At 49.2% G+C, this 19,690-nt stretch overlaps 1 protein-coding gene across 1 annotated transcript; it reads left to right on the forward strand.

Moving 5' to 3' along the window:
- The first annotated feature begins 12,068 nt into the window (after nucleotides 1-12,068).
- On the forward strand, nucleotides 12,069-17,358 carry FOXA1 (forkhead box A1). Its single transcript, XM_036239593.1, has 2 exons — nucleotides 12,069-12,271; nucleotides 14,624-17,358. Exons 1-2 carry the CDS (start codon nucleotides 12,200-12,202, stop codon nucleotides 15,956-15,958), a joined length of 1,407 nt encoding a protein of 468 aa, XP_036095486.1. The 5' UTR covers nucleotides 12,069-12,199; the 3' UTR covers nucleotides 15,959-17,358.
- Nucleotides 17,359-19,690: the final 2,332 nt, after the last annotated feature.

Raw genomic sequence — 19,690 nt, forward strand, 5'->3', positions numbered from 1 at the left:
CTAGATGTCATGTAGTAAAATGTCTCAAAAGCCTTAAACACTTGCATGTCTTTGACCTAGTCCACTTTTATTAACTTTTTCTAATCATAGAAGTATGCAAATTTAATAATAATGATATTGAAGGATTGTTTTAATCCTTGAAAGGCAAGATTCTTGCCTTAAATTTGGTATCCTCAGTGCCTAGCACAGTGCCTGGCATATGGAGAGTGCTCACTGATGGACACACCTAAACGAAGTCACTGATTTAGCATCAGTCAAGACTGAGTTATTGCCAGAACACAGACTTATTGTTATAGAGATATGAAGCCAAAGATGCTCATGCTTTGGGGAATGTACATGAACATTTCCCATAAGCCCTTTGATCACTGGACCTACTTCAATGCCTGGTTATATTAATACAATTCACCACTAGCAAAAGTCTCAGTCTGTGGTTTTTGGCAAAGGTCAGTTAATCAAAGGATAAAAAACAAAAAACAAAAAAAACTTGAATACATTCAATATTTGGCTTTGACATGATTACTTTAACAGTGATATCAAATGCAAATTAGCAAGTTAAAGTGATGAATAGAAAGCAAATATACTCAGAGTTTGCTCCCCTGCTAGATCCAAATGCAGCCTTGCCTGCAGAAAGCAGCCACAGAAACCCTGGAGTCTTCACAGTTGCATTCCAATACGGTGATGGGGAAGGAGCAGAGCCTTTTGATGAGTTGCAGTCTGAGGATGATGCTGGAAAGCATCGAAGACATTATACTTCACTTCCATGAGTCTTCATTCCTTTCCTCATCAGTTAGGTCACCACAGGAAATAGGTGTTATGCTCAAAAGGATTTAACAGGGAGGAGGAGGGCGGCAAAGAGAACTGAGAGAACTATTTACATGGGTATACATGGGGCTAAAGCAAACTAACATTCAAGGTTTAGCAACAACAGGGAGGTATTGCCACCCTTGGTCGGAAGAGACAAGGGTGAAAAGGAGGTGTTAGCAGAGCCTGGTGAGAGCTGCTGCTGGGAAGAGGGGCCACTTGACAGGACCTGTAGACACAGAGAGAATTAAAGGACAAAACCACATTAATTCGGGGAGGAAGCAGGAGAAATAAGTACACCTACTGCTCTATCCTCCTGGCCTCCATTCCTGCACTAATGGCCCACATTAGTCAAACCCAGTTGGAAGTCCATAGAGATTGACCTCTGGGATAGAGAACACAGGGCAGAGGAAGGAGCTCAGAAGAATAACAGGGAATAACCAGCAAAGTCCACTACCCCAAGTTGCCTGTACTGCTTGAATCCACAGAAACTAATGTGCTAAGACAGCTCCCCTGCCTTAAGGTCCTCCCCTGGCATTGGTTACCCACAGCCTGCTCACCCTATTTTCCCCATGATGACCTAATTAATATATGCCAGACTTCCTTTGGCCCCTAAAATAGATGTGATTCTAACATTTGAGATTATAGAGTTTAGGAATGGACCCCTGAGACGTCAGCCTTCACCTTTCCCTGGGGTGCCTTAGAAATCTGGCCACCCGGACTGATCTCAGGATTTTTAAAGATTAGATTTTTAAAAAGCAAGTACTGAGCAGAAAGAAACTCTGTGAATAAAATTATCCATTTGAAAAGATACAAATAACACTAACAAGCCAGGTCCAAAGCAAATATACCTGGCTGAGAATGAAGGGTTTATTTTTCTTGGAGGTAGTGGCTGGTATTTAGCATTCCAGTTACACTTTACACTTTCAAAGGGATTTGCTTAGGTGTTCCCCAAGTATGGTAATGCACTAGAGGTTTTACTAAGTTTAAGGTCAGAACCATTCCTTTTCTAAAGGTAGCCATGTAAGACTGTTGGATGTGCTTTGTAGCCTAAACATTGAGCTTAGAGAAGCAATGCCTGGTTTATCCTTAGAAAAACTAACAGCTCTCCCTAAGTAAGCTGTAAAAACAGAAGCTGCATTTAGGCAGAGATCACTTGCTGCCTGAGACTTCTGCCCACCAGTGCACTTCCCTCAAATGCACCTCCCCCAGTACCAACCCATGGAAAAATAATAAGCATTGAAGACGTGTTGTTTTTCTGTTCTCCAGTGAGGGAAATATATTTTTATTCACCTGGTTCTGATTACTAAGTAAAGCAGAATTCAAAATCTATCAGAGCTTTGTACTTAGAACCTTCTTAGCCATGGAAGCCCTGTCTGAAATGTGTGTGTCATTGTTCACTGAGCCCAGGGATTCACCCCAAAGCACCAGCTCTTCCAACTCATGAATCTTCACCTCAGCAGAGGGATCTATATCCGGTGAAACCCTTTTGTAGTTTGGTCTTTTCATATAGTATATTGTTTGTCTTAAGTACGCCTTGGCACCCCACTAAGCTTTCTTGCACTTGAAAGGTAATATTTAGGGTCTTTGATATTTAAAGAATCCATCATAAGCCCAGCATGCTTGCTTCATTTCAGATGGACTTAGACTCCCAGGAAGAAACTTTTTTAGGGAATCTCTATCAAATAAGTAAGTCTAAAAGACAGCAACTAAAGCCTCCATGGTAATATCTTGGGTTTTGAGGGTTTAAGAAAATGGCTTAAGTAATACTTCTCCAAATGAGTCCTATGTGGTTTCTTCTAACTTATCCATGATAAAGGGGTCTGAGGGGTAAAGAAGAAAGTGTCTAGGTAAATCAGGCACTGATTTCTCATATCAGTGCTCCTCAAGTCCAGGTGCTGAGGGTGGAATGTCCTCCCAGAAGCCCAGACATACTTCTTTCACCTTTCCTACAGGGATACTTCCTGGACCCTTTGCCTGAGGTCGCCATGGCCAGGGAGATGGTGCAGGTTTGCCTAGTGCACCTGGGCCCAGGAGACCATCTTGAGGGCTCTAGGGAGCCACAACAGGCTCCTGGACCTGACCTCCCTCCTCTCAGCCAGCGGTGGAGGAAGGGCAATTTGCTTTGCTGCCCTGTGTGGGTTCTATGTTGCCTAGGGAGCAGGGGTCATGGGACCTCTCATTCCTTCCTGCCTTGAGTCTCTTCCCCTAGAAGGTTCCTAACTAGTGCCTCACACAGTATCCACATCCTTTGCAGACATCCTTGTCCTTCTGCCAACTCCGCAGTCTGGGAGACTGGTAGGGGATTCTAGGCAGGGTCTAGACACCAGGAGCTCACTCCCCACACACGAGCTTCCCTTTCCTCTCAGACTGTAGCCAGGAGGGTCCCCGGTTTCCCAGGAGCCAGGCTGGTGCTCAACTGCAAAGGACCTGTTAAGGGGAAGGGCGAGTGCACCTGGATTGCTGGTCCACTGTACCTGCCACTACGCGTGCAGCATCCTACCACCCAGGCTCCCAGAGTACCACCAGGGTTCTTTATTTTTGTTACCATCTAGTGCATTTACTCTACACACAATTGGTGTGAGGTAGGTACTAATATACCCCTTTAAAGGTTGAAAAAACAGAGGTTCAGAGTGAGCAAGTCTCCTGCAAAGTACAGATTAGAAACCAGATGGGAGTTTAAATCCCATGCTCTTAAACATAAACCCTATTGTCACTGTCAATTGCATGAACAAGCCAGGTTGGACCTTGTGTAATTAGAGAGATCCTCAGCCTCAAAGAAGCAGCCCTGCCAGGGGAGTGTGCCCAGCTCTGTGCGTCCTATTATCTGAGGAGACTTTGCCTGGGCTTGAAAATTGGAAGACAGCCCCCCACCCCAACCACGACCCCCCACATGCTGTCTATGGAGATGCTGAGAAGTGAAAAAGGAAAAGGCATTTGCCCAAAATTTACCCTGAAACATAGACCACAAAATTAGAGAAAAAAAGGAGGGAACTCTTCTTCATGGTGCCTGTTCTCCCAGAGTCTTCCACTTCTCCGGGAGGGACACTTTGCCTCATCCCTACCACCAATCCTTTCTAGATTCATACAGGTCTTGATTCCCCTGGGTGGGGTCGCCAGGCCTCACTGTCATGCCAGCCTCTCCAGGCTTTGTTCCTATAACCCACAATGGCTGGAACTGGGAGTCTAAGCTCCTCATTTGGAAAAGAAGGAAACTGAGCATTTTCCTGGGTTCCCCAGAAAATTCAACATTGGTTGCACCATAGCCAAGCTCCCCACTGTCTCCAACACCCTGTCCACATCTCCTCATATCCTCTCTAGTACCCACTTCCTCCCTCTCCCATCTTTTGGGACAATGCCCTAGTTTATTCTCATTCCGGCACCTGCAGGAGTTTTAGAAGTTTCTGCCCCAGTGTAAACTGACCTTCAACCCGAGCACTACACACTTTATTTATTGAAACCACTTCTATTGGTGGGGATGTGAGGGGAGGGTCATGAGGAGGTCAGAGGAGACCAGCTACTCACAATGAAAGGTATTTGGCAGGAGGAGGCCAGTGGGGTGAGGAGAGTGAGATCCGCCCAGATGACTGCATCACCGAAAGCATCTGAAAGAAAACAAACCTACCGCAGACCTGCTAGAACCCTAAGTCTCCAATGCCGCCAGGCTCCACCAGAGTTCCAAGTCCCTCTCCCAGGCCTCGGTGACTAGGGTTGAGGTGGGGAGCAACCACAGGAAGAAAGCATGGTCTGAAACAGGGAGTTTGCAGCACAGACCCTGAATGGCATCTGAATCCTGGCAGAGCCCCACACTGCCCGATGCCTGTGGGGGAGGGGGTAAGGGACCGGGCCATCAAGAACATCAGAGGTAGCTGGGGCACTGTTCTGTGCTGTCAGGTGGCTTCCCAAGTGACAGCAGCCCAGAAGAAAAGGAGGCACGCACGCTTCCTCTCTCCGAGATCCCAAGGCATGCTTTCAAGGCAAATAAAAACTTCAGAGTGGTGGGGGGGGGGGGGGGGGGAGTGTCTCCAGTTAACACCTTGCAACAATAAGGCAGGTTCTGAGAGGTTTGGTGGTCCTTCAAGAAAATCATTACACCACACAAGTAAGGTGTTAAGGTGTGTGAAATAAAATGTGTTGGATCCTAAAGACAGGGAGGCAATTAAGGTAAATGCCTAATGATTTCCACCGCACTGCGGCGGCTGAGAGCCTAGCACCCAGGAGGACATCGGTAACTCTTACTGCGCAACTGCGCAAACCCAAACCTGGCCCAAGCCGTGCCCCAGTCCCTCTCCCTCCCCCAGCTTCCGGGTGGGAAGGCAGCACACCTTGCCCTAGAAGCTCAAGAGTAGGGCCCCGGACTAACAGAGTTCTGCCGCAAGGCTTTTCCTTCTCACTGCGGAGGCTGGGCTTCATTTGTTTGCCAATTTAAACATATTATTTAAACACAGACGTTTCCTTTACAGCACCAAGTAAAACATTTTGCTTGATGGAAAGTTGATGGGTTTCTAACTTTTAATCAATATCTGCTATTGAAAGGCACAGGCTGCTGCCTTTTCATAGCGGGGGAGTGGGGGGTGGGCGTGAAATAATTGCCTTGGGCCACATGTTCATGGCCCTAGATGAGCAAGAGGGTGCAGATTCTGCCAAGTCCAAGTACCGGTGAGGTGGGGGTATTTCTGATTCGATCACAGCACCCTAATGATTGTGCTTAAAATGGATAATGGATGTCAGGGGAAGAGCCATGTCCAGTGGGTCCGGAAGTCCAGGGGTCCCCAGTCTCTGAAACCCTGGCCATTCCACCAGAAGTATCTGCCTCCATTTGTTCATTCCTCCTTTGGTCCATTCATTCCACAAGCCCACTGGGCTGAGATAGTCTCTGGTGTGCTCTCACTTGGAGACTCTGAAGTGGGTGGATTTGTTTTCTAGACTACAGCATCCTTTCCCACCTGACACCAGCCTCTCCAGCGTCTGGACTGGGGTAGTCAGTTCATTGACTGAGTCAGCACTTCTTTATTGAAAATCTACTCTGCTCCAGGCTCTGCTCTGGCAACAGGGACCACTGTGGTCCCCACCCTCAGAGACCTACTAGTCCAGTGGGGAAGACAAATAAAATGAAAAAGACACAAATGGGATTTGCTTTAGGAGAATGTGACAGCCTGGCAGGAATCAGGAGCAAGGTGTGGACCTAAAAAGAGAAGAGCTCATTTGGTTAGGAAGGTCTGCAAAATCCTCACCACAGACCCAGGGCAGCAGTGTTGGGCATTTCTCACTTTGATCCATTTATAGTAGGTACCCAGGACTGTAGCATTCAGAAAATGGTCAAAGTTCCTGCAGATCTTACCAGTAACCCAGCAAAAGGGAATGTGGGCAAGGAGGTTTCTTCCTAGTGTTTCAGTTTAGAAGCAAACCCACTGCAATGTGTGAGCTACGTACTGGTTTTGCTCTGAGGCCAATAGGACAAGAAAAATCAAACAAATGCACTATTTTTTAAACAAAACTTTCTTCTGATGTTAGTTCTGAAATAGCTACTGGAAGTCCCAGAAGCCACTCTGAACAGTGTCCTCCAATCGAATTTTAGTTTTAAATAATGAATGTAACTGCCTTCCAACCATGCCAATAGTCTTTTGTGAGTCTAAAGCACACTTTTAAAATTAGGTGAGAATCAGGAAGCCCCTACAATGAAAAAAAGTCTGGCTGGAATGCGTTTTGACATCCCCCTCTCCCCCCCACCACACACACGTTGGATATAATTTTTTTGATTGTTACAAAAGCTTTGTTAAACAGAACTATGTAAAATTTAAGGTAATCACATTTGAATAGCCAAAGTTAAAACCACCAAGTCTGATCAAGAGATCGTGGGAAAGTTCCTCCTTACTGTGTGCGGGTGGGAGTGGTAGATTGGAGAGGGCGGTGGTGTCAGCCCCTGAGAAGTTAAATGCTCATAGACTGTTCAGGAAGGATTTAGATTTAAGCTGGCAGCCTAGAGGCAAAAGGTGACACTTTTCAGTTTTCTGGGGCCCTCGGTTTCCACCACAGCTTCCCATTAGAGTGAACTTTTATGTAGTGAGGAGACGAGGTTCTGACCTACCCACTCCCAGGCTTCCAGCCTCCCAGCTTTTCCCTCCCCTCATCTTCCCCCCTCCTTTTCAGCAGCAGGTGGGGAAATAGCCAGATGACAAAGGGCCTCACCCCAGTCTGTGACACCCAGTAGGTCTCTGCTACTCTCAACCATTTCTGCTCTCAGACCTAAAATTTGTCACGTTTCCCCTAATTTTCCAACTCTGTCTGAGGTGTGCATTTCCAATCCCTCCCTTAGGACCCTCAACCCCAGAGGTTTTCAAGTAGCCAGAGGAAATTATGGGAACCCCTGAGCAGAGACAGGGTTCCAGGAGTGCACAGGGGTGAGGAGAGGCAATCTGGGACTGGGCACTTCTTGAGCTGGCACCGACCGATGTGAATAAAGCAGTCGATAACTCGGGGAACACAGCTTCCTGGAGATGGTCAATGTCCACGAGGACCCAGGTCTGGGCAGGGGCGCCGGGTCTGATACCCGGTCCTCCAGGGATAGAGGTTCCCGTTCTCTGCGGGGACCCGTGGGATGCTTACTCCTTCCTTCCAAGGCTAGTGATTGCCCTGGAGGGCACATGGTCCTTTCCAATCTTTTTCATTTGAATACATGAAAATGCAAGTTGATTTTGGCAAGTCGATGCTCGTTCAGGGCCAGTGGGACCGTTTTTGTCGCCCGAGGGTGAGGCCAGGGGTGAACAGCAGCTCCGGCTCCAACATCCGGCTGTGGGTGAGCCAGGCCCGCGCCCTGGGCAGCTCAGAAATCCCACGGCGGCTCCGGGAGCAGTAGGGGAAGGGACAAACGCAGTGGTAAAAGAATTGGGATTAAAATGTTACATTGAAATTTTTGTAGTAAAGTGGAAGCCCTACATGTGTGTATGTATTGGTCCACACACACCGACAGTGGCCAAAGGTGAGGCCGGAAACCTTAGACTTCTTCACAAAGAACCGCTGGACAGAGCCAGTTAGGGGGTCTCGGGGCCCCTCCCTCCTGAGGGTCGGATGCCGTGTGAGTTGTGAGTTTATTTCGTAATGAATCATTTAACGGTAGCAGAAAGGTCAGAGAAAGGCAGGTACGAGGAAAGAAGGAAAAAGGAAAGGGAAAAAGAAAGAGGCAGCGAAGGAGCAGGGGCTCCGTGTTCCCCTCCTGGCCCCAGCGCCTCAGACTGGCCGGGGCAGCGGTGGGGCCCGAAGGCCGCGGCGCCGCACCTCCGCGGGCGTGGGCGGGAGGCTGCGGGCGGCCGGGGTCCGCCCCTCGCGGAGCCGGCCCTACCCCAGCTCCCGCACGCACCTTGGTTAGCGTAGGCCGGGCACACGCCAGGGCAAACAGTTGCCTCCAGCGTCCCAGGCCTTCCTCAGTCCTACACTGATCCAGGGTCCCAGTCCGGTTGGCTTTAAACCGCCTGAGGACAACAGGTCTTAGTTTCATTGCCTCCGATTCTTCACCGTAAGCGAAGGATTTAAGTTTCTTAACTGGGTGGCCTGAGGAGGAGCTCGGACCACCCTGCCCTGAGGGTGACTGGGCCCAAAGCGGCGAGACCTGCGCACAAACCCCGTGGGGGAGAGGGTCGGCGGGGAAAGGGGGCAGACTAGGGAACACCGGAGCGAAAAGTCCTCGAAAGGTTCCAGGGGCCACAGCAGAGCCCCGCCGCCCCGGGCCCTGTTTTCTGCCCACTCTGCGGTCCAGCTAAAAGGGAAGGACCCCAACGCTGCCCCCAGGCAGTGGCTGGGCCAGAGGCGCCTGTCCCCGGCCTTTCATTCGTCTCTCTCCGCCGTCGCCCTCTGCTTCTCCCTGCCCCGGTGAAGACCTGTGGAAGGGGCTCCCAGCCACGTAATGCTGGAAAGGGAAGCGGAGGTCTCTGCCGAGTTTGGCGGAGGGACGGTGTGCTGCCGGCTTCCACTGCGAGGTGGTGCAAGGAGTGGACCCCCAGGGCTCAGCTTCCGGGAAGAGTGGAGCCGCTTCCTCTCCCCGGGGCACCAGGAGTACCCCCAAACCTCACTGTCTTGACCGCCCCGGCTTTTCTGCCTGAGTAGCCTACCTTCCCCCGTCCCTGGGCCGCCCAAGGCTCCTGCAGACCCGTTCTTGCCTGGGTTCGGCCTGGGACTCCCCAGAAGCCGCCATGTGGCTGCCCTCGTGGCTCCCCAAGGCTAAAAACAGGTCTAGTTCTCGGGAAAGAGCAGCAGTCTTCTGCAAAATGTAAAGACAGGGCCTTTTGGGGAGAAGAGGTTGGAAACCATCAGGCTGTAGCAGCCAGATGTGTCACCTGGCTGCTGTCTAGCCAGCAACCAGGAGGCAGCAGCTTTGTGGTATTTGTTTATTTGTTGTTCATTTTCCAAATCAAAGATCCGGCATGGTCCAGGTGATTCCCTTTGAAACCGTGGGGCAATGATTGGTTGGTATCTGGGTACACTAAACCTTCACCTCCTAAATTTGTTAGGTGTCTCGGAATACCGCCACTGAGATGGGGAGAAACTGGGAGCTAACCGAGCTGCCACCTTTCCTTTTAGGCTTGGGTAGTCGCTGTGTGAACCAAAATCTCTGGCCAAGGGAAGACTGCGAGGTTCCAGTCTCCGCTGGTGAAGCTGGTTTAGGGGCACGAGCAGAAGGATTCAACCTTCTCTCCCCACGACAGGAGGCGCTGTGATCGCGGTAATTCCTCGGACTGCGGCCCCTTGGAACTCCCAAGCTGGATCAAGTCCACCCTTTACCCCAGGCATCGAGGAAGCTCTGGAGAAATTTCGCTTTGACCATCTTGCTATGGCTTGATTTTTTTCTTAAACTGACTTCCTAGTGGGATTTTGGCAAATAGGCTAAAAGAGGGGAAATGCTTGATTCCTTTCATTGACCCCCTTTAAAGTGATAGCAGTTTCCCCTCCTTAAAACGCTGGCTTCTTGTGCACCAGAAAAGCTGTTAGTACTAAGTTGTCACTACCCATAGAAAAATACCCTCGTCATGCCAAGAGGGCGTTGGAGTATCACCGAGGAAGGAACAAGAAAGCTCATTAGTACAGAAAGCTTCCCCCCTCTCTCCCCAATCTGGCGAGGAAGCTAAGCATCCGTGTTCTTTACAAATGGAACTAAGGTTCTGCTGCTGATGGGAAATATGTGCAGACCCACACATTTGCAGATACATTTAAACAAATTGATGGGGCTGACTTCCAGTCACAGAGGCAGGCTGAATTTAGGGAGGGCTCCCGCTCTTCTGATCTCCGGTGGACTTAATTTCACTCATTCCTTTCCTTACAATGTGATGTCCCCCCTTTTTGTTAAGATAAAAAAAAAAAAGAATTGTAATCCAATACTTTTATCTTTTTTTATTTCCTTAACTGCACATCTTCACCCTCTCCTGCTCCCCTGCTGATGTAAGTTTTGTTTGGTTCAAGGATTTAACTTGATTCTGTTGCCAGATTTCAAGGAAGAAAGATTTAAAAGAACAAAGCACTTACTGGGGGCTGGGGGGGCGAGGTATCTGTTTGGAAGACAAGTTAAAACACAATTCTCAAAATGAGATTGATAACATTTAAAAATATTTTGTGGATTCTTAGTCATTTTAGAAATATTTTATTGTACTGCTACCTAAAAAAAAAAAAACCCAGGGCTCCTACAGAGTGTATGACTCACTCAGAAACACATGGCCACACTAAACTAACTCTCTCTCTCTCTCTCTCTCTCTCTCACACACACACACACACACACACACACACACTCACAAACTCACTCATGCACCATCTCGCAACCTATCACCAACTCAGCTCCTATTACCCACTTTAGTAGGTACTCCTCAGGACTTTTGGGCTATCCACTACCCAGGGCCTCATAGGAGCCAAGCGACTTTGCTAGGAAGAGAACTTCCCACCGATGTCCGAACCAATTATTAACCAAACGAGTGCGTGGTGTCCTAGCCCGGCCCCTTCAAGCCAGAGATAGGTCCAGGCACCGCCGCAGACCACCGCTGGTTTGGGCCTGGCACCTCTCTAGCCGAGTAGTTGCATTCCCGCACCGGCGCCCAGGCTCTCCCAGCTAACGCGCTGATTTAGGAAGCTGTCCCCTCCCCCTGACCTTTCCCTATCAGAAACCGGACGGTCGCCTCCTGCTCAGTCCCCAAGGCTGCGGAAGGGGGGTGGGAGGAGGAGCTGGGCAGAGGGAGGACGGCCTGACTCAGGTCCGCCAGTCCTATCACACAGACATCTGTTCTCAGTTTCTTCCTCTTTATGATTGCTACAGATGACAAGGGGAGTAGAGCGGACCGAGGCGGAAAAAAAAAAAGTTATGTCATAAAGGTATAAAACAGTGTTATGACTCACCCGCTCTTAGCCGCAGGTACGGGTTTCGTGGCAGCGTCTCCACTCTGCTAGCCAGCAGCCCGGATCGGCCTAACGTCACTCGGCTCGGCTGACTCAGATGGCCGGGTTCCTAGTGACCGGGCAAAAGTGGGACTTTTTCCTTTTTCTAGCCTGAAGTCGGAGGGGCGGGGAGTGAGTTCTCCTGTCTCCCGGGGTTGTACTTTAGGTCAGGAATCAAGAGGGTGGGGGCTGGAAGCGGGCCGAAGAGCAGGAGGGCCGTGGGACCGGGTGCTGCCCCGGCATCTGAAAGGGGGTAGGTCCCCCTGTGGAGCGACCCTGGGTCATTTAGCCAGCAACTGCCCCGCAAGCCTGGGCTCCAACGCCAACGCCCTCAGCCTTTCTCAGGCTGCGCGGGTCCTATCGGGAATCCTCGCTAGCTCGCCCGCCCAACCTATTTTTCTTTTTTCCTCTTCCAAAGGGGGTTACACCCCACCCCCACCCCATTTCCCTCTTCCCCCAGTCTCCGGGCTTAAACCAATTACGCTGCTTTGCAAACAAAGTGAGGGCTGGGTTGGGGGGAGGGGGTCCTGGGGGAGGGGGCTCAGGGGGAGCGCGCGGCGGCGGCGCCGCTGGGCGGGAGGCGCGGCGGCTGGACTGGCGGGCGACTGCCTCGCAGGTGCACCTCGGGCTTTGTAGGTGCGAGCGTCTTTGTGCCGCGGACAAATGGGGAGAGGACGAGGAGGTGGGCACTCCAGCGACGTAAGATCCACATCAGCTCAACTGCACTCGTCTCACAGAGGCCGCCCGCTCACTTCCCGCGGAGGCGCTCCCGGGCGCCGCGCTCCGCGGCTGCCGCCTGCCCCCGCCCGCCGCGCCGCCGCCGCGCACGCCGCGCCCCGCAGCGCCTGGCTTCCTCCTCGCTAGGGTGGCGCTGGGCGGGCGCGGGCGCTCGGGTATCTGCGGCCACTAGGCTTCCTGCCCCCCGCCTCGCGGCCGCCCGTCGCTTAGCACAGGGCTGTATGGTTGCATCGGGCAAGGTGGCTCCAGGATGTTAGGAACTGTGAAGATGGAAGGGCATGAGAGCAGCGACTGGAACAGCTACTACGCGGACACACAGGAGGTGAGAGACGGACGGCAGGCGGGACACTCTGGGGGCCTGTGCCCGGGGAGGCCGGGCGAGACGGACGCCGGGCCAGGCAGTCGCCCGGTGGGCTGGGGGCGCTTCCTCCGTTCCTCAGCTGCCCGCCCACCCGGTGTGGCCCTGGCCTGGCCTTGGGCGGGCCTCGGAGCCGGATCCACTGCCCCGCGAAGGAGGCCGGGACTCGGCGCTCAGCGCTCAGCGCTGGGAGCGGGCGAAAAGATTTCAGGATATTCTAGGCTTTGGAAGCACCCTCTCTGGGAAGCACTTGCCTCTCCTTGTGGAGAGCCCGACCCGGAGCAGGGCCGAGGTGCAGCGGGTTGGCGGGAGAGCTCTGGCACGACTTGGAGGCTACTCTGAGAAAGCCATAGTTTGCCTACAAGGGCGGCCGCTTGCTCCCGCAGTTGAATTCGCAGATGTCTTCTGATGAAAGCGCGCTGCCGCTAAGTTGAGTGCCTTAATAAGGAAGCGATTCAGAAATTTTATAAAACTTCTTCCGAAGCCCTGTTTGGGGAGAAGTGTGCTCATTCTTCTCTAGAACCGCTGGGTGGCGCTGGTGCAAGCTGACTTTTCCTCCAACACTGCGGGCGGAGAACCTGTTTCTCTTCATTGTCCCCATGGTGGCACGTTCATGTAGTTTATTTTACAGTGTGCACAAAGGGATTGCGAGGAAAATCAGGTACAGGCAGGAGCACCACCAATAAATTTCTCTGGAAACAGCTGTTGGTTACCCCCCAAAAGTTTACCATTATTGAACATTCTTATTGAAACTGCCTTGGACAATCTTGAAGAGAGGAAAACAAAACAAAACCTCAAAAGTGAAAACTAGTTTAACATGGAAAGAAAAATATAGCATCAAGAAATATTTTCATGGTAATTTATTTATTTAGATTAGTATATTTATATCTTCACAGACTACCTGGAATTTATTTACATACCATAGCAGAGTGTGTACCTAGTTAAATCTGTTTGTTCACCTTTTGTTTTAAAATGAAGTAATGTTTCCTGATGAAAATAAATTTAAGGATATCATTATTTTTATTAAATTATCAGAGAAGTAGATTTTATATTTCTGGACTCTCTATTTTTAATATATCTGTTGCATTTCAACATTGCTATTGACAAGGGTTTTCTCCTACTGATCATTTTAAAAGGAGCCCAGAACTCTTCCTCAGGTTTAATTCAGATGCAATCATCACCACCCAGTAGTCAATTTAGCTCTCTATGGAAAAAGAGGTTCCTTACAGGTTAAAGCTGAGAACTGGAAAGTAAAAATAAGTAGACTTTGATTTTGGAATTTTAAAGTATATGAAACTATTAGCCAGAGTTTGAAATGATTAGCAGTAACATGTCAGTATGTGAAAAAAAAAAATGATGATTATTTCAACAAATTGTCTCACAAAATTTTCAAATGTTAGGGGGCTGGAAATATGTAATGAAATTAGTGAAAATTTTTGAATGGCTTAACGAGGTGTACATGTAAAGTCACATTAACGTTAAATGCATGTAGTGCATTGATATTATTATGCAACCCTTCCTGCCCCTTCTCTTGTTGTAGGTCTTTTTTTCCAAAACATATTTAACCTGTGAGTTTCTTTCTCTCTTAATATTGCAGTTGCTACAGGTAGATGGAAAATACCACTTCTAATTATAATAAACAATAAAAGGTCACCATTTAGCAAAAACTGCTAAGATAGTGAAGACAGTTGTTAGGAAATGGATGGTCATATGGCCATGGATGTTTTATTCTATCAGGGAAAGTTTATTAGGCACCGCAGATCCCAAGCTGCTATGCCCTCAGCCGGCCTGGTAGGTTTAGGTGAGATGGGTGCAAAGTGGGTGCCCTGTTGCCAACCTACAGCACACTTAAGGTAGAGTGCGTAACCAGGGGGTCAGAGATTGATTCCGTTTTCGGAGTTTTGACGCCTTTTAACCAGAGGGGAACTTAATTTACGGAGGCGGGTCTGGGGTGGAGGCTGGGAGGCCACCTGGCTTGGATGGAAGAAGAGATGGAGGGACCCCAGAAGCCGGCCCCTGAGTGTGAGGCTGTGTAAGGTGATTACACGTCTTCCTGGGGATATTTGCTGTGAGCGCATGTCTATCATGCCTGCCACGCTAGGATTTTTTCCCCTGCCATGCAAGGCATCTCTTTGCTTGCTAGGATTTTTTCCCCTGCCATGCAAGGCATCTCTTTGCTCGTTCTGGGGAGAGCGCATGATGATTTGTCCTGGGTAGGGGGTCCAATGCTTTGCAGAACTGCTCTCCTCTTGTCTGAGGGTTCCAGTACTGCTAACCCTACCCTTCGGGGCCTCTTCACCCACTTTTCTGCTCCAGGCCTACTCCTCAGTCCCGGTCAGCAACATGAACTCGGGCCTGGGCTCCATGAATTCCATGAACACCTACATGACCATGAACACCATGACCACGAGCGGCAACATGACCCCAGCTTCATTCAATATGTCCTACGCAAACCCAGGTCTGGGCGCTGGCCTGAGCCCTGGCACGGTGGCTGGCATGCCTGGGGGCTCCTCGGGGACCATGAACAGCATGACAGCGGCAGGTGTGACGGCCATGGGGACTACACTGAGCCCTGGAGGCATGGGCGCCATGGGCGCGCAACCTGCAGCCTCCATGAACGGTCTGGGCCCCTATGCCGCAGCCATGAACCCCTGCATGAGCCCCATGGCGTATGCGCCGTCCAACCTGGGCCGCAGCCGGGCTGGGGGTAGCGGCGATGCCAAGACTTTCAAGCGCAGCTACCCGCATGCCAAGCCTCCCTATTCGTACATCTCGCTTATCACCATGGCCATCCAGCAGGCCCCCAGCAAGATGCTCACGCTGAGTGAGATCTACCAGTGGATCATGGACCTCTTTCCCTATTACCGGCAGAACCAGCAGCGCTGGCAGAACTCCATCCGCCACTCGCTCTCCTTCAACGACTGCTTCGTCAAAGTGGCGCGCTCCCCGGACAAGCCTGGCAAGGGCTCCTACTGGACGCTGCACCCGGACTCTGGCAACATGTTTGAAAACGGCTGTTACTTGCGCCGCCAGAAGCGCTTCAAGTGCGAGAAGCAGCCAGGGGCGGGGGGCGGGAGCGGGGGCAGTGGTGGTACCAAGGGTGGTCCTGAGAGCCGAAAGGACCCCTCCGCTGCCGCCAACAGCAGCGGCGACTCACCCCTACATCGGGGTGTTCACAGTAAGGCCGGCCAGCTAGAGGGCGCACCGGCCCCAGGGCCCGCCTCCAGCCCCCAGACTCTGGACCACAGCGGGGCAACAGCGACAGGGGGCGCCTCGGAGTTGAAGACTCCAGCCTCTTCAGCTGCACCCCCAATCAGCTCCGGTCCTGGGGCTCTGGTATCTGTGCCCCCATCCCACCCAGTGCATGGTCTGGCACCACACGAGTCCCAGCTGCACCTGAAAGGGGACCCCCACTACTCCTTTAACCACCCCTTCTCCATCAACAACCTCATGTCCTCGGATCAGCAGCACAAGCTGGACTTCAAGGCATACGAGCAGGCGCTACAGTACTCACCCTACAGCGCTGCATTGCCTGCCAGCCTGCCGCTGGGCAGCGCCTCGGTGGCCACCAGGAGCCCCATCGAGCCCTCAGCCTTGGAGCCGGCCTACTACCAAGGTGTGTATTCCAGACCTGTCCTAAACACTTCCTAGCTCTCCTAGACTAGGGGTTTGTTTGTGACCATGATGGTAGGGGGAGAGGGGAAAAAACAGCAAATAAAATCACACATACCAAGCCGACAACAGCGTAATAAAATACCAACTATTTTTATTTCTTTGTGTGTGTGTGCACAATCTTATTCCCAGTGCAAAGGACTGTTACTTGGTTGTTATTCAAATGCCTTGTGTATATTATTAGGAAGAAAACCAACCCCAAACCAACAGAATTTTTCCCTGCAAAGTTTAATGATCCACAAGTGTATATATAAAATCTTCCCACTTCCTTTATCTCTCTCCCTTTCTTTCCTCTTTCCCCTCCAGACACATTCTAGTGTGTGCAGGTTTTATTTAAAAAAGGAAAGATGGTCAAGCTTGTAAAATATTTGTTTGTACTTTTCCCCCCTCCTCCCCTGCTCCCCCACCACACACAAGTTTACAGGTCTATGGCAATACTCTTAACCATAAGAACTGAAAGGGCGAAGAAACAAGTAGACACTATGGGCAAGTTAAAAGTATTGAAGGACAATACTGCTATTATGCAGCAAAACAGAAATAGATTATAAACATCAGAGCCATTTGTTTTTCAGCTTACATTTCCGATACATTCAGATAGCAGATGTCTTAAAATGAAATACTTAAAATGAAATACATATGTATTATGTACTGACTTATTTATGCACACGCTCAGATATGTAGACATCCTCCATATATTTACATAACACATAGAGGTGGCAGGTGGTCTACATGCTACATTTTCCAGAGTTGCCTGACCAAGAAGTTACAAAGATACCCACTCCTTGTCCTCTCTACCCACAGATAGCCCTGGGAATCAATTCCTCAAGAATTGTCCTTTTCTAACTCTGCTCCTTGCTTTGCAGAGTGCCATAGTCATGTCATTCTGAGGTCACATAACATGTATAAAATTAGCTTCTATGTATCTATACCATTTAAAGAATATTTTTCTCCAGAAAAAGAAAGGGAATATTACAATGTTGGAGGAGAGATGTTATAGGGGGCCGTATTTCAAAATTTGGTTCAAGATTCCAAAATCCAATTGATTGTGGGAATTTTAATTATTGTCATCGTGTGCTTGTTCATTCAGTGTTAATGCACTTTTCACAGTTGGACATGGTGTTAGTATAGTCAGACGGGTTTCATTATTATTTCTCTTTGCTTTCTCAATGTTAATTTATTGCATGGTTTATTCTTTTTTTCTTTACAGTTGAAATTGCTTTAAATGATGGTTAAAAATACAAATTAAAATGTTAATTTTTATCAATGTGATTGTAATTAAAATATTTTGATTTACGTAAAGAAAATAATAAATTTTAAGCCGTGGAATATGTTCTTGATCATTTGCAGTTAAGGACTTTAAATAAATCAAATGTTAACAACAAAAAAAGGATTTTTGTTATTTTCCTTAATTAAATCCAAAATAGGTATTCTGAATATGACATTTTTCAGAGTCTGGCACTGAATATAAATGAAAAAAAAGGAAAATAATCTAAACAAAACTGTTTATGTTTTTTATATGAACATGTAGTTAGTAAAAAAAAAAAAAAAAGGTTAAAGAAATTCAGTAAAACTGGATAGATAAATTGATTGAATATCCCAAGAATTGAGATTAAGATTCCTTATTCCCAGTAATGTTTACTTCAATTTTGGACATGTTTCCTTTGAGCCTTTCCACAATGAAATCAAATACTATTAATTTAACTATTTTTCCCAATATGTCATTTATCTCTAAGAAGTATTTGAGTGAGAATAAAATATCAGATGAAGCTGTTAAAATTAAGTTGTCTACAACAGAGTATCCTGAACCCTCTTTATATAAAAAGAGAAAAGAAAACTTAACCATCATGGTAGCTTTGGAGGGAACAAGGGAAGCCAGTTAATTCACTCCTGCAGGGAAAGCTTTGTGCCATCAGGACATTTCACCAGCTGCTATTTTGTGTTGTGGGAAGATATTTGAAATATATTGTTTCTAAAAATATCATTCCAGAGAACTTAAAGCTGATGATTTGTTTGCCTCCTAAGAAGCTTTTAAATGCAACTTCACACCCCTACAGTTGCTTGAGATCACAAAATCATTAATCTCCTTTGATAGTAGGCTCACTTTCCAGTCCACCTATTTCTTTGTAAGTCTTGTTAGGATTGACATCAACAATAACGCCACCAGCCCAAGCAGAGGCTGGCTTGCCTGAGCCCTTGTGTATGAACTCCATCCTTGCCAGGGCATGAACTTGGACAGCCTTTACTTTGATCGCCCCACTCCACACCGAGGACAAGATAAAAAGAACTGTGTGAGTCCCTTAATTGTCCCCTAATTGCCTTCCCAGATGAGAGAAGGGGTGCCATGTAGCACTTGAGGAAAATCCAGAAATCCCAAACCCCTGCTCTAACCTCTGCTACTGAAAGGAAGAAAGGGAAAGTACTGGTCTGAGTAATTTCAAAACCTAATTTGGAGGCCTGGGGAGGACATTAAAGATTCAGAGAGGATAAAGATTGCAGTGCCAACATTTATTTATATTTAGATGGCAGGTAAATAAACGTCGGCAATTTTGAATTCCAAATGTAATGACGTGAGTTTACGCCTTGAAATTTTACCCGACCACACTGAAACTAAATCGTCTTTTTTGCGTTCCCCACCGAGATGTTCCCTTCCCTCTCTCTAACGTATTAACAATATCAGTGTCTTGTGTTCACCCACTGGGCTTAGGTTGGCCTTAGCTCGCGCTCTCGCGCTCTCGTACTGGGCAGAAACTTTTTATGGGCTTGCGGGGGCGAAAGCCTCGGGCTTAAGGCCCAAGGCCACTTTGGAGACCTGCCCAAGAAGCTAGACTGGTGAATCGCAAGGAGCAGGTCTCATTTCGGGAGTTTCTCCCTTGGTTTTCTGCCACCTCTGGGCAGTACAGCACCTCTGGGTACTTTCCGCACACTCTGCCACCTCTGGACATTGCGGTCTGTCCCCCCCGCAGGCTGGGGCCTGGGCGACCGGTTGCCGGGAAAGGAAGGCAGAGCGGGACCGCAAGCATCTCGAGGTGACAAGTGCAGTTAGTTTCTCATTGTTTGGGCTTTTCCCCCTCCTAGCGAATAAATCTTCTGTTGAGTCTAAGACCTAAAAGTCAACAAAGAAGGCCAGGCTCCTCCTTACGGCTCCTGCGGCCCCAATGCCCTGCGTTGCTGCGCCACTCCCGCTGCGTAATCCTTTCCTCGGAAACCCAGACACACAAACGCCTGAACGCTCTGGGCTGGGGCGCCGTGCCCCGGAGCCAGGAGGAAAACATCTGTAGTTCCAAGGGAGTGCTGAGACCCTCCTCGAGCACACCACCTTCCAGCGACGTCCTCCCCCTTTTCGTTGTGGAGTTTCTATACTTCTTCACCTCTGCAGACCCTGGCCAGAAAGGGGATGCTGGCTGCTCAGCCGAGGTCCACCAGGCTCGCTTTATTTAGGAATTTCACCCGAGGTGGGGGAGGGGTCTCCAGAGGAGGAGGGAGGGAGGGGGTGAGAAGGAAAAACCTTGCAACACACCCAAGTGCAAAGCTCCGGAGGCCATCCGATCCACTGACAACACCACCGAGCAAACACTTTTAGAAAGAAAGAAAAATGTTTTGGGAGTGAGTATAGTGCCCGGGAGGAAACTTAAAATGTTACTTTCACCTTGTTCCAGGCCTGAAACATTTTTTTTAAATTGATAAAACAAGAAGACAACATAGATAAGGAAG

This window comes from Molossus molossus, unplaced genomic scaffold (genome assembly GCF_014108415.1).
Source record: "Molossus molossus isolate mMolMol1 unplaced genomic scaffold, mMolMol1.p scaffold_m16_p_1, whole genome shotgun sequence".
Taxonomy (NCBI): domain Eukaryota; kingdom Metazoa; phylum Chordata; class Mammalia; order Chiroptera; family Molossidae; genus Molossus; species Molossus molossus.

Bases quoted from the DNA above. Each gene is read 5' to 3' on its own strand.
- FOXA1 (XM_036239593.1), top strand. From the start codon at position 12,200: ATGTTAGGAACTGTGAAGATGGAAGGGCATGAGAGCAGCGACTGGAAC. The intron at 12,272-14,623 runs GTGAGAGACGGA...TTTCTGCTCCAG, and splicing joins ACTACGCGGACACACAGGAG to GCCTACTCCTCAGTCCCGGT.